Here is a 27303-nt window from a genome sequence, read left to right on the forward strand (position 1 = left end):
GTAATTTGCAGCAATTTCTTGGAAACTCTTGGTAAATACCTCAATTGTTTATTGGCAGCAAGCCTTGAACAACTGACAGAGTTCCCTGTAAGGGCTTCTTGAAAAACTCAGTGTCTGGACTTGAGCCTCAAAAGAGGGTCCCTGGAAAAAAATGGTAATTTTTTTAAAAAAAAACTTTTAGAACTGCCTCTTTTAAGAAACAGTGAATTCTGAGAGTTGTAATAATCCATCCTTTCAGAAGGTTCTCTTCACTGCCTGCAAAGATTATCTATAATGACCATTTTACTAATATTACCACTTAACTTCTATTAACCCAATAAAATTTTGCTTCATTATTAACATTGCTATTAAATTGTCGGGCAAGATCCTCATTACCTTTTTAATTTTTTCAATTTTTCCTTCTAGTTGCAGCATTTCTAGTCAGAGATACGAAAGGGCAAGTGATTATGGGTTTTACTCTGGCTTCTCTCTCTGGAACATTCTTCAGTGTTTCATGCTTCCTTGTTCTGCCTATCTTTGTGCATCATCAGTGTGTTTCTCACACAAGTATGTGTGCATGTGCACATTTATATTAGGACAGAGCCTGAAAGAAAAAATTGAGCACAATTCTGCACATTGGCTGGGTGAGATGTAATCTTACTAACTAGAAACGGCTGCCGCCAGCACAGGCACTCTTGGGAAACAACCTAAACGTTCTTTGGGAGATAACCTCCTTCCAGTGGCCGAGAACAATTTGCTTCTAGCCTAGGACTTAATCCTTATGTCACAAAGAAGTTTGACTTTCCCATCTGTTGCCAAGAAATGCCATTAATCTTTACAGCAGGGTCAGAATTTCTGCAGCTGGAGGGTTTGCACAAAGACATAGCTTTCATCCACAGGAAGGACACCCCCCCTTCACACCTGAACCCTGGTGCTGGTCAGCTGGCCAGCATGGCCATCTAAGGGCTAACCACAGTCGGGGTCAGGTCTTGCAGAGACATTCCAGATGTGTAGCTCAAACCCTCTTTGTTTTACTCAAAGCTTAATGAAGCATCAAATCACTTTGAATTCAAGCTGCAGAAGAAGGTTTAAGCTACTAATTGAGACAGCAGTAATTCAAATACACAAACACCTAAAGCAAAATGCAAGGATAAAAGAACATTTCATCATAGCACCCATTAAATCACCCCCCAGTGCTTCCCTGATCCTTTGCACACCCTCTTATTCCGATATCATGCCAGCACTAGGGTCATAAATACTCTTATCACTCATCTAATGGTTGATAAGGGCTGTTAGCCAGCCTGGCAATGAAGGGCTCTCTGGGAATTCACACTAAGAAAGGTATGATGAAGCATTCTGTCATGCAGTCTGTACAACTTGTTTGGAGGGCATTTTATCATCATTAGCAATTTCAAGTGCATTAAATTTAGAGCCCACTTCTGAGAATTTATCCTCCAGCCATACCAGTACAAAATGATACTTGTACAAGGTTGTTCTCTGTGATTGTGTGTGGAATGAATAAACTATGGACTAGCCTTTGGAAAATGAAATGCAGGTGTTTCTCTATTTATGAAGAAGATACGTCCTAAAAATCCCATCATTGGTTGAAAATATTATAGGTGGAAAATGCATTGAATACACCTAACCTACAGGACTTCACAGCTTAACAACATGGTGCACTGTGCAGTATCACTTGTTTCCCCTTCTAATGGTGTGGCTGACTGGAAACAGCAGCTCCCAGCATCCGGAAAGAGGACTGCACCAAAATCACTGGCATGGGAAAAAGATCAAATTCAAAATTCAAACTAGAGTTCCCATTGAAAACACATTACTTTTGCCCCATCATAAACCATTGTAAACTGGGGCAGTCTGTGTTCTGCAGCTGTAAAACAAAGTGAGCAGGCTCTCTCTATAGCAAGATGGTGAAAAATAAAGGGGAAGAAGAAGAATGCTTTCATCCGGGCATGGTGGCACATCCCTGTAATCCCATCAACTCAGGAGGCTCAGGCAGAAGGATCACAAGTTTGAGGCCTGCCTCAGCAACTTAGTGAGGCCCTAAGCAACTTAGTGAAACCCTGTCTCAAAAAATAAAAAGGGCTGGGATGTGGCTCAGTGTAAATCCCCATACTGAAAAACAAAAACCAATAAGAATGTTGCTAGTGTTTTTATAACAAAATACTAGATGGAAGCCTAACAAAGTGAGGATCTATGAGGAGCCAGGGGGAATGGGGTGCGGGGAGTGTTTGAAGGAAAGATGTGAATGAGATCTTCCAATTAGTATTTTTAAACATCAGTTTTGCTTTTTTTTTTAATATGTGCTTGTATTACTTAAGCCAACAAAGACAAAATGATACCAATTTTTCCACACAACAGATTTCCAAAATATTAACAGCTTAGATCATTAAGATCACAGATTCTATCTGACAGCTGTTTTGTATTACAGAAGTGGACACTGAGGACAAAAAAAAAATGAAGTCAGTGAGCCACAAGGTGAGTGCTGTCACCAGCCACAGCCAAGGAGCCCAGAATGCATCAGAGTCTAAGCAAGTATCTCCATAATACTTTATTTCAAGTTTTGTCTCTCACCCCTCAATAGCTAATTAAAAATGAAGTTTCAGAGAACTAATTTAAAGTTTTGTTTCATAGTTTTCTTAATATGTCATTGTTAGGATGAGCATGGAGCCCCCTTGAATAGTAAGAGCCCTCTTGAATAATCAAAATGCCTATATGGGTTGAGCATCCCTAATTCAAATATCCAAAATCCAAAATGTTACAAAATCTGAAACTTTTTGAGAGCTGAAATAGGGCTACAAATTAAAAGTTCCATAACATTAAGCTTTGTTTTATGTACAAAATTATTTAAAATATTGTATAGAAGCATAAATAAATTTAGCCCCATCTCCAAAATATTACTATATATTAAAAAAAATACACAAACAGTTAGGTCCCAAACACTACTTTGGATAAAGGTACTTAGAATCTATTTCTCTATTTATTTAATACTTGCTCCTCCTTGTATTTTATTCTCCGGCCTTTCATAATCCTAAGGATTTATGGTAGTCTTTTTTTTTTTTTCTTGTCTTTTTTCCTGGTGCTAAGGATCAAACCCAGGTCCTTGTGCACACTAGGAAAGTGTTCTATCCACCTTCCCCATCTGCGTGTCTTATTATTTTCCCCTTTTTAACCCTTAAACATTTTTTTTTTTAATCTTTCAAAATTTGTTAGGATAGTACATTGAAAAGGGGTTGGGTCAGGACAGTGCTAGAACTTTGTGACAATGGCGCCCTCTCGTGGTATATATCTGTTCTTGTTAAGTGAGGATTTCTTTACTCTTGAACTCAAAAGAGATCAGACACTTTATTTTATGGTTAATAATAGCCTATTTCTAATTATCGCTTTCTCCAGTACTTTCCAATGTTATATACTGGTTTTGAGTTTGTGTTTATCTGGCGATAAACACAAAGTTGAGCTAAAAAACTGAACTGACTTGGGCAATTGGCACACACCTGTAATCCCAGCAACTCAGGAGACTGAAGTAGGAGGATGGTAAGTTTAGAGGCCAGCTTCAGCAACTTAGCAAGTCTCTAAGCAACTTAGTGAGACTTTGCCTCAAAAAAAAACCCTGTGAACTGGAATCTGCTCTTTGCATCATGAAACTGAATGATGTTGGAAAAGTAGGGCTGACTTCTGCAGGTTTAACAAGCACCCCAAGTGATCCTGATGCCCAGATTGGTATGATAGCCATGGATCTCTTCTTTCATGTGACAGATGGGCCAGTGATCTCCCAACACCTGCAAAATATCAGCCTATCTAAGCTTATTGTATATGGCTGTGGATGCTTCTTGAGAAGTTTTGTCTTCCTTCACTAGTCTGGGACCACAAGATGCAACTTTCATACAGGAAAGGTTGTCTGCAGGTCATTGCTGCATATTTTTTAATACATGGATTGAACCACTCCACCACTGAGGTATACTCCCAGTCTTTGTTAAATTTTGAGACAGGGTCTCACTAAGTGCCCAGGCTGGCCTTGAAATTGCAATCCCTGCTTCAGCCTCCTAAATAACTGGGATTACAGGCATATCCCACCATGCCCAGCCTCACTACAAAAATTTTGAGTTTCCAAATAAGCATTACATGGCTGTGAAAAATTGGGAGGTTTAGCCAAGTAACAGTGGCGCATGCTTTTAATCCCCAGAGACTTGGGAGTTTGAGGCAGAAGAATTGCAAGTTCAATGCCAGCATCAGAAACTTAGGGACACCGTGTCCCAAAATAAAAATAAAAAGAACTAGGGGTAGAGATCAGTGGTAGAGTACCCCTAGATTCAGTACCCAGTACCACCCCCAAAAAACTGGGAGTTTTGTTGATATGTTCTACTGATGTTGTATGCCTGCCAACACAAACAGTATCACAATTTAAAAATATCACACAGTATCACAACATCACACAGTATCACAATTCAGAATGCCTTCCCCAAGCCCAGAAAATCCTGATATTCATGGGATCTGAGCAGGCATAGGGTGAGGAAGGTGTGGAGTTAAAGGTCAGTGAGGTTGTTCACATCATTGGACTTTCATCAGCCTCAATACTAGTGCAAAGATGATAAGCCCATCTTTGTCCCCTACAAGGGGGGGCTTTCATTTGGTTCTGGAACATTCCCCAAAGGCCCTTGTGTTCAAGGTTTTGTTTTCAGCCAGTGGTACTATTGTGAGGTGGTGAATCTTTCAAGATGGGACAAAGTGGGAGGAAGTTGGATTATTGGGTGGATGTCCTCAAAAGAAATTTGGGGATCCTAGCGTCTCTTCTTCCTCTCTTTTCTTCCAAGTTGTCACTCACTCCTACCATGATATATTGTGCTGCCACAGGCTCAAAGCAGTGGGGCCAAGTGAATGAAACTTTCAAAACTTTGAGATAAACTATACCTTTCCTCTTTAAAAGTTGATTTTAACTCAGGTATTTTGTCACAGTTATTGAAAGCTGCCTAACACAGAAAGGCTATTGACCCTTTTTTTAATTTTTTTTTTTTTTTTTTTTTAGTTATAGGTGGACACAATGTCTTTATTTTACTTCATGTGGTGCTAAGAATCGAACCCAGTGCCTCACATATGCTAGGCGTGCACTCTACCTCTGAGCCACAACCCCAGCCCAAGGCTATTGACTTTTTTGAAACTTCATCTAAAAAAATTTCTCCTGAAAAATGACACTTTTAAGCTGTTAGCATCCATGTATTGTCTCAGTGGTATGAGCTCTCTGTGGGGTCTTGGAGTCTCTGTGAGCTTTGCTCCCTTGATATCATAAGCTGACAAAGAAGTGAAGCAGAGATGGGTTGGCCCCGAATATGTCCCATATACGTGTCCTGGGGAGCTCCCGTGGCCAAGCCCACACAATACAACTTTCCACCTTGCTTCTAGAGTCTGCCCTCTGGCAGGGAAGCAGATGGTTTTATTACTATCAAATATTTAAAATTTATATTTCTTTTTTGGTGCTGGGGATTGAACCCAGGAGAACTTTACCCCTGAGCCATATCCTCAGTCCTTCATTTTTTTATTTCGAGGTAGGATCTCATTAAGTAGCTGAGGCTGGCTTCGAACTTGCAATCCTCCTGTCTCAGCCTTCAGCAAAAGCCCTCATTACAGTTCCTAGAAAAGACCTCAGATCCCAGCACTCCGAAAATGTGTCCCGCCTAGTAAATGGGAAGGAAACCTCCAAAGAACACACTTCTATTATCACAACTGGAAATGGCCTAAGGCACAACTGGCCCTGGTGTTCAGTTGCCACCACTAGAGTGGCTTAACACCATTTCAGCAATGTTGGAATTAACAGAAGGAATTCTACTCAACCAGTGCCATTTGTTTCTTCTCTACATTTTCTGTATTTCATGACATTTTCTGATTGATTAGAAATGGTTTTGAAATGAAGCTTCATGCCATTTAACTGAAAATCAGAAATAAACACGTAAGCCATTGAAAAACACATTTAACCTGGCATGGTGGCAAATGTCTGAATCCTAGTGCCTCAGGAGGCTGAGACAGGAGGATGGCAAGTTTGAAGCCAGCCTCAGCTACTTAATGAGATCCTACCTCGAAATAAAAAAATGAAGGACTGAGGATATGGCTCAGGGGTAAAGTTCTCCTGGGTTCAAGAATTTGTGATAAGGGCTGGGGATGTGGCTCAAGCGGTAGCGCGCTCGCCTGGCATGTGTGTGGCCCGGGTTCGATCCTCAGCACCACATGCAAACAAAGATGTTGTGTCCGCCGATAACTAAAAAATTAATATTAAAATTCTCTCAAAAAAAAATTTGATAAGTATTTGAATGAAACTAAACACTACAAATACTGCATATTATTTTTTTATTCTCAAACTCCAAAATGTGTATGCAGTTCTAGGCCATAAGAGTTGACAGTTTTATGTAGGATTTTATAGGTTAAGTTACTTACCTATGAAGCAGAATAGGAAAAAATATTCAGAAAGGATTATGTTTACAGAGGTCTTCTTAATGTGTCATATTTCTTAAATGTTTTTTGGTGATATTGGGGATTGAACCCTGGTGCATTCCACTAAATCACATCCCCAACTCTTTATTTATATATATTTATTTGAAATTGGGTCTGGTGATATTGTTCAGGCTGACCTTGAACTTGTGATCTTCTTGCCTCAGCCTCCCAGATAGTTGGAATTAGGTATGTGTCACTGCTGCTGGCTTTAAATGTATTAGTATCTTTTTAATGCATACTCCAGTAATATTTAAGAAATAAAATGATACAATTCCAATGCTGTATATGTTGACAATGACAAAAATAAAACCATATTGGTGGTAAAAAAAAAAAAAAGATATTACACAGGTAGACATTCATGGTTTGAGATGAAACGTCATTGTATCATAACCCAATTCAAATGCTCCATATCTCAGAAAACTACATTGGCAGAAGAGATGTGCTGTAGAAAATAAGACTCAAGCAGGCCTGGATATGCTGTAGCTGCAAACAGCATAAGCACAGGTCCTGCCCTGCCCTGCAAGCCTCGTAATCTGCTGGGGAACAATACTGGGTGATGGCAAACATTGCATGGTGACAGAAATGAATGACATTGGGTATGGTGACAAATGCCTGCAATCCCAGTGGCTCAGGAAGTTGAGGACCAGGACAATCACAAGTTTGAGGCCAGCTTCAGCAACTAAGCGAGGCCACAATGTAGCTTTTTAAAAATTTATTTATTGTGGTGCTAGGGATCAAACCCAGGGCCTTTTGCATGTGAGGCAAGCACTCTACCAACTAAGCTATACCCCCAGCCCAACTTAGCCATTCTTAAAAAAGGGGCTTGGGATTTAGCTCAGTGGTAAAGTACCTCTGGGTTCAATCCCCAGTACCAAAAAAATAGTTGTCTGATTTAGGACCTAACAACATGGATTCTGTAGCCACAGACTGCACTTTCATGGAATGTAGGAATTAGAAATGTTAAGCAGGGTGGCTCATAGAACAGCTTCTCACAGTTCTAGACACAGGAAGCCCAAGATCAAGGTGCTGGTGCAGACACTCTTCCAGGTTGCAGACAGCCAACTTTCTCCTCGTCCTCCTCACATGGCAAATAGCTCTGCAGTCTCTTATAGGGGCACCAATTCCCATTCATGAGGGTTCCACCATTACAAGCTGATCACAGCTCAAATGCCATGCCTCAGTGCCTTGGGAATTCAGGATTTCAACATAACATAAACAGGTAGGGGTAGCATAACCATTCGGCCTATAATAATCACAAACCAGGGGGATCTAGTGTTCAAGTGTTTGTAGCAGTCCTCTATCTGCTTCCATGTGGGGTCCACATGGTCATGTGAAAACAAGGCCTTAGCAGTGTCCTTATTGCCCCCCTCACCCCAAAATCCCACAAATAATTAAAAGCTCCCAAATGTCTACCACTTTAGTTCCAAATTCTGTGCTAGAATGTGTTTCCATCTCAGCTACAGTTTCTCTGCAGAGGGATATGGCAGAGTCTGAGTTTGAAACATGGTTTTCATGGCACTGGCCCAGTCTTTTCTTTGCCAGAGGCCTCAGGTTTTGGCCCTTGCACTTTTACCCCCAATTCCTTGTTTTTTTCTGGAGAGCTGGGGGGAGGGACCTTTATTTTTGGTAGTGGGGATAGAATCCTGAGGTGCTTTACCACCGAGTCCTTTTTATTTTGAGACAGGGACTCTCAAGTTGCTTAAGTCCTCACTAAATTGCTGAGGCTGGTCTTGAGCTTGTGATCCTCCTGCCTCAGTCCCCCTTATCATTGGGATTACAGGTGTGTGTCACCACACTCAGTAAGACCTATGTTCTCTGACCAATCCTTTGAAACACTGACTTAACTAGTCTTGTAACACAACTTCCATATGTAATTGTTTCATTTACTAGCTTAAGCTCCCCACATCTTGATTACCTAAGGCCCCTGGTACACAGGAATACAGGCACAAAGTGAATTTCAATGATTAGGAGCCTTGGATTACTTACATAACCCCTCTAAGTTTCAGCTTCTGAAAATCAAACTTATTAACAGCACCTACTTCACAGGACTGTAACGAGGACTAAATATATAGGTATGTAACTACCACATATAATTAGCACCCCAATAAATAATATTACTATCTACAGATATTATCCATATCTGCTCATCACTTCTTCCTATGAACCAACCCTCCACTACCATTACTAGAAGAGCCAGATGCAAAGAGGACATTCAAAATTCAAGCACTGCTTCTTCCTACATGCTCATGACTTCATAATTTATGGAAGGAAGAAAAAACACACCCTTCTATTCCCCTGTAACTCCTATTTCTATGTAGTTTGTTCTGTGTGTCAAGAGCTGACTAGATTGCAGCCAGAGAGCTGATTATGCTATGCCCAAAACCCTGGCCTGTATCACTCTACTTTTAAAATGCATAATTGGAACTCAGATCTCTCTGAACTGTCTTGGTTTTCATGCAAACTTCTTTGTTTGTAACCAATTTTTACGTACCCTGTTCTGCTTTCCTCAACTCTTCCCTGTAGCACTTCCCAAGACATTTTAAGTCCTATGTGTCCAGACTTTTTTTCCTTTATATGCCAGATAGACAATCACAGAATATTCTACCTGCATCAGATACTCAATAAATGCTATTTATTTTTAAGAATTTAACCTTTATTTTTTATTTGTTTTTATGTAGTACTATCATCAAACCCAGTGAGTCACACATGCTCAGCAAATACTCTACCATTGAACTACAACCCCAACCCAAATGTTGACTAATTTATGAGACCATTTCAGAATACTTTTCTGAATTAGCACTATTCTGAAGTTTAAATCTTGGGGGAGGGGAACAATGGGGACTGAATTTAGGGGTGTTTTGCCACTGTTATATATCCCCCAGTCCTTTCTTAGAGATAAGGTCTTGCTAAGTTACTGAAGCTGACCTTGAACTTACAATCCTCCTGCCTTGGCTTCCAGATTCATAGGGATTATAAGCATGCACCACCACACCCAGGCCTAAAGTTTAATTTTGTTCCTTCTCATGATAACCTCTACAGTAGGGGTGGTCCATAACCTATAGCATGTAGACCAAATCTAGTCCATGAGCTATGAATATTAAAAAAAAAAAAGAAAGAAAGAAAGAAAGAAACAACCATAAAACCCAATAACTATGTAATGGAGACCCTATGTAGTCAGTGAAGTCTAAATTATTTACAACTATCTGGTTCTTTTAGAAAATTCCTGATAAGGGCTCTCACAGAACATAGTCAAGAGCTGGGATTGTGGCTCAGTGGCAGAGTGCTTGCCTCACACGTATGAGGTACTGGGTTCAATCCTCAGTACCACATAAAAATAAATAAATGAAATGGAGTACTTTGTCCATCTGCAACTAAAACAGTAAAAAAATTTTTTTTTAAATTAAAAAAGAACATAATCAATAAGTCATGGCAAATTGGGAATGACTCATAGGGCTCTTAGGAACCTGGTCAGCCTACAAGTTATCTTGAATCAAGATGTTTCTTCATCCTATTAATTCAGTAAATAAACCACAAGATCCTGATATTGTAGATGAGCTCAATAGAATCTGACAACTTTCAAAACTGCTGTAGCTGTCTCCCATTTGTGATTCTCATTTCTGGTAAGAAACAGTAAGTGAAGAAGTTAAGTACAAACATTTGGAGTCTGAATGTTAAAAAGCTGCTTAATGTCTAATGGACAAATTCAAGCGCATAAAGAAATTTCCGTAAATTTAATAAATATGCTAAAAATGTCATTCTTTGTTTTAAATATTTACAATTTCATTTTTTACAAAGTTCTGTACATAAAAATAAATATACAGAAACAAACCCCATCAACCATCTGCATCAGTAATCCTCACTGGTGGGCTCACCATTTATAAGGAAGACATCATTCAACGCAACCTGTCACAGAGACTGTCCTTAATTAGGAAGGACTTCCAACATAAAAGATCATTGCTAGGCCTCTTTTACCAAGATTGCTATTTAGCTAGAGGCCTTCTATCTACCAGCTAGTAATGTAATGAATCATGAAATCAACAATTGCAATGACTGACTTTCAGTGGAGCATTACCTACTGGCAATGTCTACATCCCATGCTGACTAAAACCCTTAAACACGCAGGTATAGTTAAGAAAAGAAATAAACCACACCTCCCCTGGGCTAGTCACTGTGAAAAGTGTGCGTAAGGCAATCGAATCAAGGGCTAAGGGATTATCTTGCTAATGTCAAAAGTGACACTAACAAGAATCTTAGTTTCATCCACCAGATGATGGGCCTCTGCGTCCAGGTCTCCAGGAACAGGTTCCACCTCCTTCTCCAGTCAAAGGATTATAACCTGGAATGAGAGAACAGATGCAGAACACTAGATGGCTGAAAATCTGGGATTACTTTATATCAAAAATACAAATGTAAGCCTCACATGCAAAGGTATAAATTGTATTCTCATGGATATTTTCAAAAAACTTTTAACCAAGCTGGGCACAGTGGAACATGCCTATAATCCCAGCGGCTCTGGAGGCTGATTCAGAAGGATTGAGAATTCAAAGCCAGCCTCAGCAATGACAAGGCACTAAGCAACTCAGTGAGACCCTGTCTCTAAATAAAATACAAAGTAAGGCTGGGGATGTGGCTCAGTGGTTGAGTACCCCTGAGTTCAATCCCCAGTACCAAACAAAAACAAAAACTTTTAACTACCATATTAAAAAAATGTTCTACACTGTGATTGCAATTTGAATTGACTTTTTGCAAGGGAAAAAAGAAGCATTCAGTCTTTATCTTAACTCCCAAAAACATATGGGCCAAAAAAAAAAAAAAAAACCAAAACAACCCCATCCTTTAGGATAGCCTGACTTTGAGTATATGAATTGTCCGAAGGCTTCAACTGTAGTGCTTAATAAAAAGTATATATTCAAGAGCAGTTCAAGCTATAGAAAATAAATTTAAAAGGCTGGGGTTGTAGCTCAGTGGTAGCATTTGTCTAGCACGTGTGAGGCACTGGGTTCAAATCCTTAGCCCATTAAATAAAAAAATAAATGAATAAAAGACAATAAATTTAAGCCAGAATGGTGGAATGAGCCTCTAATCTCAGATACTTGGGAGGCTCAGGAAGTTGGACTGCAAGTTTAAGGCCAGCCTCAGCAACTTAGTGAGGCCCTGCTTCAAATTCAAAATAAAAATAAGGGCTGAGATATAGCTTTTTGGTGGCACTCCTGGGTTCACTTCCTAGTACCACAAATAGATAGACAGATAATAGATAGATAGATTAGATAGATACATACATACATACATAATGAAATTTGCCAGTTAGAACTTGGCAGAAGTTCTATAATGGAACGTCTATGAGTCAGAACTGGGTTGCCTACATCATTTCTCCCTCTCTTCCTCCCCCACTAGCTTCCCAAAATCAGCAATCAACTGATGACTGGGTTGAGTGCTCAGGTCCCAGAGCTAACCAAACAATGAATGAGCTGGCTTTGTTCCTTACTTACTGTGGAATCTTTGGGCAATAAATCCCTGTGCCTATTTCCTTCTTTGTAAAACCAGGCTGGGCAAAGGCCCTAGATTCAGGAATGCTGGACACCAAAATGGGCCATGTACACAAGCATGTCATGTATTACATTTTCTACAATTCCTATCCTTCTCCTAAATATCACCACTAGGAGCTCTGGAGATGTGACTCAGTGGTAGAGCACTTGCCTAGCACATATGAGGAACTGAGTTTGATTCTCAGTATCACATAAAAAAAAAAAACCAAAAAAAACAAATAAAGGTATCGTGCCCATCTATAACAAATATATACATATATACATATACATACATATATATATATATATATATATATATTTTTTTTTTTAAGGCTTCCAGCAATGGAAAGTTATAAAATAGCATTTTCTACTCAGCTGCACCATTCCAGCAAGTTGGCTTTGGGTTCCTGACACAGAGGGAATCAGAAGGCAGCCTTTTGCAAAGTTTGTTGCCATGCTGCCTAGAGTCCACATCCTTGTCTCCTCCCTGGTCCTCAAAGATGCCAAGCAGGCCCCTGTTGTGTACTTCTTTCCCCATGGATGTCTTTAACCTAGAACTTGTGCCTACATGGTGTTCTCATATCTTTATTCTTGCTCAGAATTAACTGGGAACTCCTAGCCGGAATCACAGAAGACTAATGATTTCCATTTTGGTATGAGTTCCATTTTCCTAAGTATATCTGAAGTTTCTCTAAGACACAATAAGACAGACTGCTATGGTATTACCCAGAGTGTCCCAGTTTTCTTCACACAGAAAAAAAGCTCTGAACAAACATCTGTTCACATTTTTTTGAGAAAAAGTTACTTATGAGAAATAAGGAAAACCAAGACTTAACCACTATGTTTTAATCCCTTGACAATCATTTGCCAGGAGGGCAGAATGTTCCCCATCCTGCTTACCTGTTTTCTTATAGAGCTGCAGTGGGATCAAGTGAGAATACTGATCCCAGGCATAATTCTAATTACTTAGGACCTATGTGGCATTTTCTGTTTCCTTTATTTAATCCTCATAACCCTAAGCTTAGAAATTAGTGTCAATTTTATGGACACTGAGACAAAAGAAATAGAATCTACTTTTAAAAGGTTAAGTACATCCTGTAAGTGTTGAAAAATAAATGTTTGACATTGTGCTTACCACCTCCCCGCAAAGGCTTTTTGTCAGATTTCCGTTTTGGGATGACAGATGAAGTAGAAGGTCCAGGACTCTCTTCCTCCTATTTGAACACACACAAGCTTAAGAATTATTTAAAACTTTCTACTTGGGGCTGGGGCTGTAGCTCAATGGTAGAGTGCTTGGCTAGCATACATAAGACCTTGGGTTCAATCCCCAGAATCACAAAGAAAAAAATTTAACATTCTACTTAACAAATCTTTATCTATTAGAAAATGGCAAGCCAATCTATAGTTACCTGAGGGTTTCTCGCATTTCTTTTGTAACTCTTGCCTTCCTGCATGTTGTCCCACATTTCAATCTTCTGTCTCCTTTTCTCTTCTTCAAGCTGAGAAAGAGAATCACATAAGAAGGTACTCATAGTGCCACCCTTTCAAAGAAAATGCTTATTTTCATAATTATTAATTTAAATGTTTTTCAAAACAAACCGGTACCCATTATTTTCTTCAGTTAAAAAAGCTGTTGTGATCTAGTTGTGTGAGTTTAACTCTTGCTTTTCTGTACCTTTTTTTTTTGGTAGCAGGGATTGAACCCAGGAACACTCAACCACTGATCCATATCTCCAGTCCTTTTTTACTTTGAGACATGGTCTTGCTAAGTTGCTTAGGGCCTCATTAAGTTGCTGAGGCTGGCTTTGAACTTGTGATCCTCCTTCCTCAATATCCTGAGCTGTTGAAATTATAAGTATATGCCACTATGCTTGGTTGCTTTTTACACTATTAAAAAAAAAGCAATATGTCATGGGAAAAAACAGCAATGACTGAGGTCTTCCGGAACTTGCACTTAATAGGACATTTTTAGAATATGGAACTACTTTGACTTGGAAAAGGTGGGAAGCAAGCCTCCTTTTGTCATTACCTGGCTGTCATCTGGCTGTGCTGCCCAGGGAAGTCACTAAAACCCTCTGCCTGAGGCTGTGAGGATCATAGGAAAGACCTTTGCCTCTGTTCTCTTTTCCTTAACAAATACCATCTCTTCCAGCAACCAAGAACTACAACTGACATGTATACCAACAGTACTTAAAATTTCTCATTTCCAATGGAATCCAGACAGAACTGTAATTCATTCTGGTTCTACATAACTGGTGTCACAAGGATTTGTGAACAGATGTCTTAAAAAGCAGGCACCCAGCAAGTTTCTTCATAGAATACAAGATTTATCACTGCTACACCTGAACATTTATTACATCATACTTCCACTGTCCTCAAGTAAAAAAGGTCAGGAAACCAATCACCTCTAAATGTGAAAGTTCTTTAATACTTCACTGAGTAATTGAGAACATCTAAATGAAACCATAGCAGACAAATTCTGACATTATACACAAGAAAAACTCATAGTAACCATGAGGCACAGATCCAATCAGAATTACATATGCCATAGAATTTAGACACTTGAACACGGACAGACTTTTTGTCCCTCTTGCAATTTTAGGAGGCTTTCATTACAATTCTAAAGTTGTCTTTTAAAAGATTTTTTCAGCCATGTATGGTGGTGCATGCCTTGTATTCTTATCAGCTCAGAAGATTTAGGCAGGAAAAGCAAAGCTTCAAAGCCAGACTCAGCAATTTCGCAACAGTATAAGCAACCCAGTAAGACCCTATCTCAAAATTTAAATAAAAATATAGATAGATAGATAAATGGCTCGGAGATGTGAATCAGTAGTCAAGCACCCTTAGGTTCAATCCTTGATTCCAAAGGGGAAAAATATTTTTCAGTTATATTAGCAAACTGAATGATAAAACTGTTACAATACTCAAACTAAGACCCTGAAATTGGGGCTGGGGATGTGGCTCAAGCGGTAGCACGCTCGCCTGGCATTCGTGTGGCCGGGGTTCGATCCTCAGTACCACATACAAACAAAGATGTTGTGTCTGCCAAAAAAATAAATAAATATTAAAATTCTCTCTCTCTCTAAAAAAAAAAAAAGACCTTGAAATCATTGAATTCTGGTGCACAGAAGAAATACGACTTATTATACAGCTCTCAGAAACAAAACAATAATAATTAATGGTTTGAGCTGGGGGTATAGCTCAGTGATAGGGTATTTGCCTAGTATATGCAGAGCCCTAAATTCCATTCTCAGGATAATACACATACAGACAGAATTAATGGTTATAAACTGGGGAGGAGGGAGTGCTCAAAATGACATGCTTCCATTTCTATAAAAAGGAGCCCATTGCAGAGTGTGGTGGCACATGCTTGTAATCCCAATAGCTCAGGAGGTTGACACAGGAAGATCACAAGTTCAAAGCCAACCTTAGCAAAAATGAGCTGCTAAGCAACTCAGTAAGATCTTGTCTCTAAGTAAAATACAAAATAGGGCTGGGGACGTGACTCAGTGGTTGAGTGCCCTTGAGTTTAATCCCCAGTACCAAAAAAAATAAAAAATACATATGTTTATTTTTTATTTTTTTTTAATATTTATTTTTTAGGTGTAGATGGACACAACACAATGTCTTTATTTTTATGGGGTGCTGAGGATCGAACCTGGGTCCCGCCTGTGCTAAGCAAGCACTCTACCACTGAGCCACAATCCCAGCCCATACATGTGTTTATATATAGATCAAATATTTCTGGAAAAAAAATGTCCCAGAAACTTAACATTGTATGGGATGCTTGTGCAGTGCAAAATGAGGGAGTGGGGAAATATAAAAATTTAGTTTCCATGGTACAGATTTTTACATTTCAACTTTTTTTGTTATTGTTGTTGTTTTATTTGTTTATTTTTATGTGGTGCTGAGGATAAAACCCAGCCCCACAACTTTTTCTAATTAAAAAAGTTAAGTAAATAATGTACACTTTAGGTTGACAACTAAAAGGAAGGTAGCTGATCAACTGTCATGGACACTAAAAAAGGCTGTTGGAGCTGGGCACAGAGGGGATTGTCTATAATTGCATCTTATCAAGAGACTGAGTTAGAAGGGCAGAGTGTTCAATGCCAGCCTAAGAAACTTAGTGAGACCCTGTCTCAATATAAGGCTGGGAATATAGTTCAGTACAGAGTACTTGCCTAACATGAGCAAGGCCCTGGGTTCAATTCCCAGTACAGGGGAAAAAATGAAAAGAAAAGGCTGTTGGAGGGCTGGGGATATAGATCAGTGGGTAGAGTGCTTGCCTCACATGCACAAGGCCCTGGCTTCAATCCCCAGCACCACACACACAAAAACACAAAAGGCTGTTGGGACAGAGTGATCAAGAAGGGGGGTGTATGGAGGTGGTCCCAGCCAAGCGAGGCAGACAAACCACAAGGAGATGACCATGCAGAAATAAGAACAGCTGTCAGTGACTGCAGAAAGACACCTGTCTCTGGAACAAGGGATAGATGCAAGCAAGACCAAAAATACAACCTTAAAAGTTGCTGGCAGAGGCATCATTTTGAGGGGATAAGGAGGCCCAGAAACTTCTGGACTAAAATTAGATGGCAAAGGTCATTTTAGTGGCACAGATGAGGACAAAGCTGGTGGGTGATCATACCACTGCATTCCACCTGACTGCTGAAGGCAATCCTCAGTTCTTCCTCCCCACCTCACCTTCCACCTTCTCTTTCAACCAAATCCCATGCCTTAAAAATCTTTTAAAACACGGGTGTGGTGGCACAAGCCAGAAATTCCAGCAGTCAGAAAGCTGAGGCAGGAGGATCACAAGTTCAAAGCCAGCCTTAGAAATTTAATGAGACCCTCTTCCAAAAAAAAAAAAAAAAAAAAAGGGGATGGGGATATAGCTATTGGTAAAGCACCCCTGAGTTCTCTGGTACAAAAAAAAAAAAAAACTTTCAAAACTCCATCTCCTGTTTTCCATCTCTCTCTCAATTTTTTTTTTAAGTAGTAGTTGGACATAATAATCTTTATTTTATTTATTTATTTTTATGTGATGCTGAGGAGCAAGCTCAGCGCCTCACACGTGCCAGGCATGTGCTCCACCGCTGAGCCCCTGAGCCCCAGCCCCTACCGCTGTTTTCCATCTCTTATTAGCATCACTGTTGGCTGGGCCTCTCAGCTGCCTTCCCCTCATTCTCCTTCAATTCACTGAAGAGTGCCCTTCCCTTATGCTACCTCATGTGCAACACAGCTTAAAACAAAGCTAAAAGTGTCTTCTGTGTGTCTGTGACTCAAGAGCTAGACACATGAGCATTTCCCGCTTAACAGAATGAAAATGCATGCTGACCAATACAAAGCTAAGTGGAAGCCCTTCTGCTCCTACTAATCCCAACAGGCACAGGTACTTATACACACATCTGCCTCCAGTCTGTCCCTCTTAAGTGCTGTACTTTGCATTACATTTATCCTTCCCTAACAACAGAATTATTTTCTCATATTGCCAATATTTACATGGTAGGCCTTAAAACATCTGTTGAATTTCACAGGACAGGACCCTGTTCTAACAATTTACAAATAAGAACATATACATAAAGTCACTCTTACCCACTAAGCTTCACACCATTTTTTAAGACTACATTTTCAAAGTAAAGCCATTCAGATTAGATTCAGCTCAGAGGTAGAGCACTCACTTGACAAGCTCCAGACCCTGGATTTAATCTCCAGAACAGCAAATAATAATACTAAAAAAAATTTACTAAATAAAACCAGTTTATACCTGTCTTAGTTTTTCCTTATGCTTTTCAACTTGTGCATTCAGTTCTTCTTGCATTCTTAAACGAGCAGCCACTAAAGCCTCTTGTCGTTTAACAACAACATCAGGTTCTAAAATATCAGGAAAAAAATGAGAGATAAGACATCTTATACAATATAAAATAGAAACTTCTCAGTGTCTATAAGTATAGATGTACAATGTTAGACAACAACATTTTTTTTCTTTTTTTTGGGTGGTGCTAGGGATCAGAACCCAGGGCCTTGTGCATGCCAGGCAAGCACTCTACCAACTGAGCTATATCCCCAGCTCAACACAACAAAAAAATTTTTTTGTGAGTAATCCTACCCACTTCTGCACATTTATCTGACTGCTTAAGGGAACAGGTGACAATGCCTTAGCCATAGTTTTTCAGCCCTAAATGTCCACATTATCAGAAACAAATCTCTGCACTTGGGAGATTTGAGGTGGGAGGATCCCTTAAGTTCAGTTCAAAACCAGCCTGGGCAACACAGTAAGCTTTGTTTCCTAAAACAGCTTTCTACCTCAACCACAGTACTGCTTTGTGTTTGTTTTGAGTTAGGGTCTCACTTGGCTCTTTCAAAAAATAAATGCAAATATCTGTATTCCCTACAAAAGTGTTAATTCAGAAAGTCTGGTATACAGTGGGCCTGTGAATGAAATATGAGTAGTGTGAGATTCACAGTGAGATTTCATTATATAAATTGAATATCTCACTCACACCTTATCTTTAGGTTGACCAGAACTCCAAAAGTTAAAGTTTTCTGAATCTTCCCTCCTACCCTTATTTTTGGTACTAGGGACTGAACCCACAGGTACTTTACCCTGAGCCACATCCTCAGTCCTTTCTATTTTTTTAATGAGGGTTTTGTTAAGTTGCTGATACTAGCCTCAAACCTGCAATCTTTTTGCCTCAGTGTCCCAAAGTCACTGGGATTTCCAGGTGTGAGAGACCAAGCACAGCCAGTTTTCTGAATCTTTACCAGTCACTTAATTAGCCCACACCTATATCAGAAAAAGGTAAAGATTCATAGGAATTTTATCCTCATTTCTACAGAAAAGAAAAATCCTCCCAACTAGCCTTAAGAATATTAATAAGTGCCAGTAAAATAAAGCTTTCCATCCTAACTCAGTACTGTAGTGACTCAGATGCATGAAGATATTTGTTTGCTCTGGAACTGGGGTGTTGACATGTAGCCAAGGCTGGCCCCAAACACTTGGGCTCAAGCAACCCTCCTGCCTCAGTCTCCTGAGTAGCTAAGACTACATGCCAGTGTAGCCTTTAACCAGTGAAAAGATTACTTTGAGATGGAATTTTTTTATACAACTAATGCAATTAAAAATCAGATCTGAGAATTTAGTGAAAAATCATGATGAATTATCTATGAAGAGCTAAGGCTGTTTGTGATCACTCACAAAGGTTCTTGTGATAAAACTCAGTGGACAGATCCATATGTACCAAGAAACTGTTTTCATTTTAATCCTTCCTAAAATTAATAATCATTTAATAAGATAAGCACTGAGCACACTATACACCATGAGGCAGACAGGTTGAATTTTCCAATCTCATTAAGATCTCTGAAACAGGTCTGGGATGTAGCTTAGAAGTAGACAGTGTGTTGGGTTAGGGTTGTGGCTTAGTGGTAGAGCGCTCACCTAGCACATGGGAGGCCCTGGGTTCAATCCTAGGCACCACATATAAAAAAATAAAATAAAGGTATTGTGTCCAACTACAACTAAAAAAAAAAAAAAGAAGTATACAGAGTGCTTATCTAGCATGTTTGATACCCTGGTTTCAATCCCCCAGTGTCACCACTCCCCCCTTGCAAAAAAAAAAAAAAAAATCCAGATTATCTTCATTTCTACTGTCAAAGTTTAAGACAGTTTGAAAATTGACACTAAAAAATAATCTCTGAATCAAAAACAGAATTACATATACACCAAAATCAACTTCGAAGGCAAAGTACCCCTTCCCATACATAAAGAAGCATATGTATTGTTACTCTTAAAAACGGACTTTTAAATAATAGTACAAAAAGCAGGCGTCAAGCCACTGTCTTCGTTTCAAGCCACTGTCTTCCTTTTGGTTATATCAGACACTAACCCACAGCCGCCTCAGCTTGATCCAGCTGTCTCTGCCTCAAGGCCCTTAGTCTGGCGGAGAGCTTCTGAAAGACCACGTAGAGAAGGATGCAGCTGAATAGGATGTACCAGCCATAGGTGGCCAGCAGGGAGCCCACTGAAAAGAAAAAATAAGACACTAAAAATGACACTTCCATAAATCTCAATAAAGACAAATTGGCTCCTGCCCTAAAAACCTTCTCGGTTTAGCTGAAAAAACGCCCTCTTACAAAAAAAGCAAGAAGCGCAACAATTAAGGGAGACGGCTCAACCATCTAGGGAGTATGGCCGGTGGAGGGCACAGCAGTGGGTTCTGAAGGTTGAGGAGGAGCTTATCCGTCCCGAGATGGCAAAGGTCTTTCAGAACTACAAAATCACACATAAAGGAGTGACAGCACGGGGTGTGTGTACGGGAGAAGGTGGGGGAAGGGGGCGTCTAGAAAGAAACGTTAAGGGTCGAGTGACAGAAAGGACTGCAGTACAGGACTACAGCAAACAAGACCCGCGGGCGCCACCCAAAGATGGGCGGCTCTAGAGAAGGCATCCGCGCGAGATCCAGGCCGCAGCCCAGGGCCTGCATGCGAGGTTAACGCCCGACTGCGAGTCAGGCCTCTGGGCCCCGGCCCTGAGCTCAGAGCAGGGGACCACCCACCGAACATGGCGGCGCGCCGAAGAGGTGATACTCGCGCCCCACTTCACCACAGCCCGCGGCAACTCACCTGTGACGTGCAGGAAGCGCAGCCCCTCAGTCTCTAGGGCCGGCCGCGCGGACAGCTGTTCCCCTTCCCGCTCCATCGCCGCCACCACCGCTGCCCAGCCCTGCCGCGTCGCCTCTATCCGGGTACTTCCGGCCGGTCCTTACGTACACGTGGCGCGCCTCGACGTGGCAGTGGTGTCTACCAATCGCGTCTCGACCCGTCATGACGCTTGGCCAATCGCAGAGTAGGTGTCTCCGAGAGGCGGGGTGAAAATCGGCTGGACACACCCGGAGCCAGCAGGGAGGTTTAATCTTAGTAGTGTCCTCAGTGAGGGAGGAAATCAGACTTCTATTCTGATTTCTTATGGAATTTGTACTTTTATACTGATTGGACACTGAGTCAAGAAGGTTAGGGTCCGCCCAGGGATAGGGATTGCGCCCACACTCTTGCCTTTAGGCAACAGAGCTCAACCTTTTGGCGACATCCGTCCCGCAAAGCTGTAAACACGAAATAACAGCAGCTTCTTTCTCCTACTTTAAGGCCAAGAAAGTCTCACTGATCCCAAAAGTTTTCAGAATCAAAACCTCTTGGAAGAATTACCATAGCAGTGGCACCAACACTTGTTCATGGTTACTGTGTGTCACAGTATATTATCACTTATTTATAATAGTGTCCTGGCTGTTCCCTCTGCCGGCAAAGCCTTCCTCCACCCCCTCCAACTACTCAAATGTCACCATCTCTTTGGCGATTATAACTACCCTGCTTGGAATTTGACCTTTGGGTTTTGAAGACGTGCACTTAACCTAGCTGTGTATCAAAAGAACGAACGAGAATTAGAAATACGACAAAGTGAAAAAAAAAAAAAAAAAAGTCAGTGGTTGCTATTGGCAGATTTTTACCCCAAATTGGGTATTGCTTCCTTTTCGGAATTGTGGACCCAATAACAAGATAACAGCGCTGATTGAGCAGCTAAGGAGACTTTTCTTCCTGGCCAAGAATAGTAGGGGTGGGAAAATGGACTTGTAAATAATTCTCAATCCTGGAGGATTGGTAAATTATAGTTATATGTAAAGAAATGAGGGGGGAAGTCTAGGTTAATAAAGGGAAAGACTATTCATATATTCTTTGGGTGGAGGTTTTCTCTCAATTCTGGTGTCTCTTCTTTTTATGGTTCTTCCTTGTGGCAACTGTCATGGGGTGTCATTTAGCATGGAGATGGGATGAAAATGAAGTTAGATATTGTCTGGCAATCACTCTGGCAGTCATTTTAGGTGCATCCAAGTTTCAGCTGGCTCACCTGAAAAGGAACTGCTGGCCTTCAGGCATCCCTTCCTCAAAGATAATCAGGGTTGGGGGCGGGGCGGAGTGTAGAAATTCAACTAGGTCACCTAGGCAATATAAGATTAGAGTTAGGTAACAATGATAATGTCGGAATGTCACACTGCTGCCTTGACCAGGAGTGGTGTGGGAAGGCTTACATCATCATCAAGCTGGAAGACCAGCAATGCTTCTTCCTTTAGTTTGCCAAGAAGTTCTTAAACTCACCAAGTGCTCCTAGCAGTATATTCAGAATCGGTAAAGGAGAAGATTGCTGTGGTTTGGGGGTTTTTGTTTTGTTTTGTTTTTGGTAGGAGGGATTGAATTTAAGGGCACTTAACCACTGAGCCACATCCCCAGCCCTTTTTATTTTTTATTTTGAAAAAGGATTTCACTAAGTTACTTATAGACCCTCTAAGTTGCTGAGGCTGGCTTTAAACCTGTGATCCTCCTGCCTCAGCCTCCCACCCACTCGAATTACAGGCATGCACAACCATGCAAGATACTATAGTTTGAATACAGTTTGTTCTCCCAAATCCATGCAGTTTAATCCTCTAAAGGCTTGTTAGTGGAATTAAAAGGGGGAAAACTTAATCTGACTGTGGTGTTTAGAGGTGGGGCCCTTGGGAAGTTATTAATTAAATTAGGGCCTTAGGGTGGAACCCTAAAGAGTGGGAGAAAGACCACGCACACAGTTACACATGTACTTCACCATGACGTGATGCAACCAAGAGAAGCCCCTGCAAGAACACATACCATGCTATTGGGACTTTTATCCTCCAAACTTAGCTAAGAAAACTTCTTTATAAAGTAAGCCTTCCTCAGGTATTTTTATTATAGTAGTGAAAAGCTAATAGAGATGCTTATTGAAGGACTGAAGTTCCTGGGGCTAGTAGAGAAAAACCCTGAAACCCCTTCTTCACCTTGATAACCACCTTGAAAATGTATTCCTCAAACCAGAAAATTGAGAAATGTGAACATTGTCAATTGAAGCTGTGAAAATAGGCACCAATTTGATGAGTTTAGAAAGGAGTTTCATTTCTATCTTCTTTTTAAATTTTCAAACTGTGTTGGGGATCAAACCAATGCCTTATGCATACCAGGCAAGTGCTCTACACTGAGCTACAACCCAGTCCATATTTTCTTCTTCCTGATGTTTTTCTCTCATTTATTTATTTTTTTTAAAGAGAGAATGAGAGAGGAAAGAGAGAGAGAGAGAGAGAGAGAGAATTTTTAATATTTTTTAGTTCTCGGCGGACACAACATCTTTGTTGGTATGTGGTGCTGAGGATCGAACCCGGGTCGCACGCATGCCAGGCGAGCACGCTACCGCTTGAGCCACATCCCCAGCCCCCGTTTTTCTCTCATTTAAATGATGAACCATTACTCTGCTTTACAATGATTTCCCACTTGTTTTGGCATCTTACAGGAACTCAATGTGTTAAAACTGAATGATTTCTTGGGATTATAACCATAATTAGATCAATACTTGGTCCAAGATTAATGTACCTTAGAGCTGGGGGGATATAACTGAGTGGTAGAGAACTCTTATCTAGCACAGGCCTTTCAGTCCCAAGCACCACAACACAACAAAATAAACCCCTTGCTAGGCTTGTTGGTACCCACCTGTCTTATAACTCTGAAGGCTGAAACAAGAGGATCCCAAGTTCGAGGCCAACCTCAGTGACTTAGCAAGGCTCTAAGCAATTTAAGGGAGACCTATCCCATAATAAAAAAGGTTAGGGTTGTAGTTCAGTAGAAAAATTCCCCTGTGTTCAATCCCCAGGCCCCAAAAACAAAAACAGCCAAACAAAACAAAACAAAAAACTTGTGCATAGTGACAAATGGGTAAGAATGAAGTTATTCGGCCTCTTTGTCAGGACATTGGGTAAACTGCCCTGGGGTCATGGCAGCAATTTGTGGAGTCTCTCCTTTCTCTCAGGATACTTGTGCTTAGAAAAGAGATCACAGTAGAAACAGTTTCAATCAATGCTTGGGAGCAGAGTTTATTTTTATATAGTACTTAACAGTTAAGATAGCATTTAAAAGAAGGCTCCCTGCCTTTGCTTTTAACAAGAGATGTCAGATTAAAATTTGAAAGCTTCAAGAATGTTGCAGTTCACATCATTTCAGAGCTCACAGTGTAGTTCAGGACTCAAGATGCTCACAGTAGCCATGGAGGAAGATACAAAAATGCAAAGATTTGTTGTTACCAACTTTCACCCTCCAGCAATAAATTAAGTCAACCTTCACCTAGTTAAATCAGGGAAAGAATTTGATGTGTTCATCCACCCTGTCTTGTTGCTGTAATCATCAATATGGGATAAATTGTAACATTAGTTTTTCTCTTTAAAAAGTAAGACTCTGCTCTTTGCTTCCTGGCTGTCCTGAGCTGAGCAGCTTTCCTCTGCCACTCCCTTCTGCCATGATGTTCTGCTTTACCCCTGGCCCAGAGCAATGCTGTCAGCTGACTGTGAACTGAACTGATTAAACTGTGAGCAAAAATAAACTTTCACATCTAAGCTGTTTTTGTCAGGTGTATTGGTTACAAATACTCAAGCTTGCTAACACAAATGGCTACTAATTACTGCATAGTTCTTTACATGATAAATATATGTGTGTGTGACATATGTGTATATCTGTCTGCCATATTCTCTTTAACATATTCTTTATTCCTAGAACTTTACCCAGTTTTTCACTAATATTTACAAGGATATGCAAGAACCATCTTGCGTATATATACTATTTCACATCTAGATATAAATTCCCAGAATTCATAGGTCAAAGAATATAGAATATATTGTCAAATTGCTAACAGCCCATGAAAGAAACATGAAAAAAAAAAACAACCAAAACACATAAAACTTCGTGATCAAAAAATATTACTACAGAACAATAGATTTTTGTGCATGGGAAAGGGGGTGGTGAGAGACAGAATAAGCCATGTTGAATGACACTATGAAGAACAGAGAAAATATCTGGATAAACCCTGTGTGTATAAACCTTTGATTATGAGCTTTTCAGTCTCTTTTATCCTAGCACATCTGACATGAACAATATTTCATTGTTGTGCTGGGGCTGTAGCTTAGCAGCAGAGTGCTTGCCTAGCATGTATGAGGCACTGGCTTCCATCCTCAGCACCCCATAAAATTAAACAAATAAAATAAAGGCATTCTGTCTATCTACAACTACAAAAAAACAAAAATTAAAAAAATATTTCATTGTTGGTTCCTTCCCTGATTGTATGTGCTGTTGAACTGCTGTTGATGTGACTCCATTTTTGAGAAACCAGCTTCTACCTCAAAGCCTGTCGGGAGGGAGGGGCGTGACCCTTGTCATTGGAAAAACCCACAGAATGTTCCTAGGCACATAGCCACCCTGCTGAGTTGTTTGTCTGCAAATAATGGAAGAGATCTGCAGCACCAGGTGTCCCTGACTCAGTCAGGCTAGGTAAGGATCCATAGCAACCCCCTAGCAACCACCAATCATCATGAGACAGGGAAAATACCTGGATGCCAGATGACCCCCCAGTAGTCTCAGTGATTGATAACATGTTAGGAAACTATGTAGTTTAGCACATACACCCCTTACGGATTAATCAGTTCAAAAGAATCCCCCTCTGGTACTAACCAATCACCCCTACCCAACTTGTTCCCGCCAGTGAAAGTGCTAATCAATGTTAAGAGTTGTTGTTTGATTTTTCCGTGTTGTGGAATGATTTGCTGTGTGATGCTGTGATGCATAGAGTATCCCCCCAAACCTAGAAAATCTCACTGAACAAAGGACCAGGACTTACTCCCTGGGACCGATGCTTCGGAAACGGTTGTGAGTCCAGGCTCCAGCTTGCAATAAAGACTCTTGTGTGATTGCATCGGATTCAGCTCCTGGAGGTCTATAGGGGTCCCATGAATCTGGCATTACAGAACATCTTTAAAAATATCTGTTATTGGGGCTGGAGCGGTAGCGCGCTCGCCTGGCATGCGTGCGACCCGGGTTCGATCCTCAGCACCACATACCAACAAAGATGTTGTGTCCGCCGAGAACTAAAAAAATAAATATTAAAATTCTCTCTCTCTCTCCCCTTTCTCACTCTCTTTTTTTAAAAAAATCTATTATTCTTATTTCTTGTTTTGTGAATAACTTTTTCAAAACCTTTGTCCGAATTTCTTATTGACTTTTCTGTCATATTTGTTATAAATATTATTTAGGTTTGCAAAATAAAAATCACATTTAGGGCAGTCTTCTATTGTCATACAGAGTATTTGTTTTGCCCTTCTGGTATTTGATTTTGTATCACTTCCATCACCAGAAAAATGGTCAGTTGTTAAAAGAACAACTATTTCTTCTGTAAGCCCAAGCTCAACTAATATATTCCCCAAAACCTAGCAATTCTTCATTAGGTTCTTATTGCATATTACCTTGTGGTGTAAGTTATTTATATTCGAATTTCTAATTCCCTTAATGAATCCACTTTTCTTATATTTCAGTGTATTAATTAATGCCAAATGCTACTGGACCACAAGGGCCTCTACTTTTGAATTCAGATCTGATTTATTTTTTGGTCCATACTTTTGAATTCAGATCTGATTTATTTTTTGGCCCTAGGTTTGTTGTGTCCGCCGAAAACCAAAAAATAAATATTAAAATTCTCTTCTCTTAAAAAAAATAAAATGGAATTAATTTTCCTAGTGAAACAAACCATTTACCAACAATCTGGCTCTTGTAGTAAAAAGTTAGCTGGCAAATAAAAAGTGAGAATCCTTTCCACTGAGGACCTTGTAATATAAAATAAAATATGGCACCAATTCATGAAAATAACACACATTTTAAACAATTACAATATCCATGTCAGGACCTTCACATGGAAGGAGTTTCTCCCTCTTTTGACTTTGTATCTGGCCAGGTGGTTTACATTGATTAACGTCAAGTGGGCATAAATGTGCATCATCAGCTCTGAGTGTCAGCTTCAGGAAGCCTTTAAAGTTTACTTCTTGAGGCATTGCTAGGTTATCTGGCTTGTCTAAGGAGAGACAGAGACTTGAAAAGCTACCCTAGTTAATCCATAGATCTACAATGAAATACAGAGCCAGCTGTGAACTCATTTTTTCCTCTTTAAAAAAAAAAAACAAAAAAAAAAACAAAACCTTAAGTTTTGGGTGGTTTAAGAAAGAGGCATGATTGTGGCAATAGCTACTGATAAAGTGACAAAGGTCTAGATAGGATTAAGGGTGTGGTAGATAAAGGAGATAAGAGGGAGCAATAAATCAACAGTGTCAGGTTGGGGATATAGCTCAGTTGGTAGAGTATTTGCTTCACATATGCACAAGGCCCTGGGTTCCAGCACCCCATACACACACACACACACACACACACACACACACACACACGAAAT

General features: G+C 40.2%; 1 protein-coding gene across 1 annotated transcript; it reads right to left on the reverse strand.

The window, feature by feature from the left end:
* Nucleotides 1-10187: 10187 nt before the first annotated feature.
* Selenos (selenoprotein S) lies at nt 10188-20773 on the reverse strand. The gene is made up of 6 exons (XM_005320079.4): nt 20616-20773; nt 19880-20014; nt 17761-17867; nt 13406-13495; nt 13132-13210; nt 10188-10807 (listed from the first exon to the last, which is right to left on the reverse strand). Exons 1-6 carry the CDS (start codon nt 20689-20691, stop codon nt 10728-10730), a joined length of 567 nt encoding a protein of 188 aa, XP_005320136.1. The 5' UTR covers nt 20692-20773; the 3' UTR covers nt 10188-10727.
* Between the last annotated feature and the right edge of the window lie 6530 nt (nt 20774-27303).

Source organism: Ictidomys tridecemlineatus, chromosome 5, assembly GCF_052094955.1.
Source record: "Ictidomys tridecemlineatus isolate mIctTri1 chromosome 5, mIctTri1.hap1, whole genome shotgun sequence".
In the NCBI taxonomy this organism is placed as follows: domain Eukaryota; kingdom Metazoa; phylum Chordata; class Mammalia; order Rodentia; family Sciuridae; genus Ictidomys; species Ictidomys tridecemlineatus.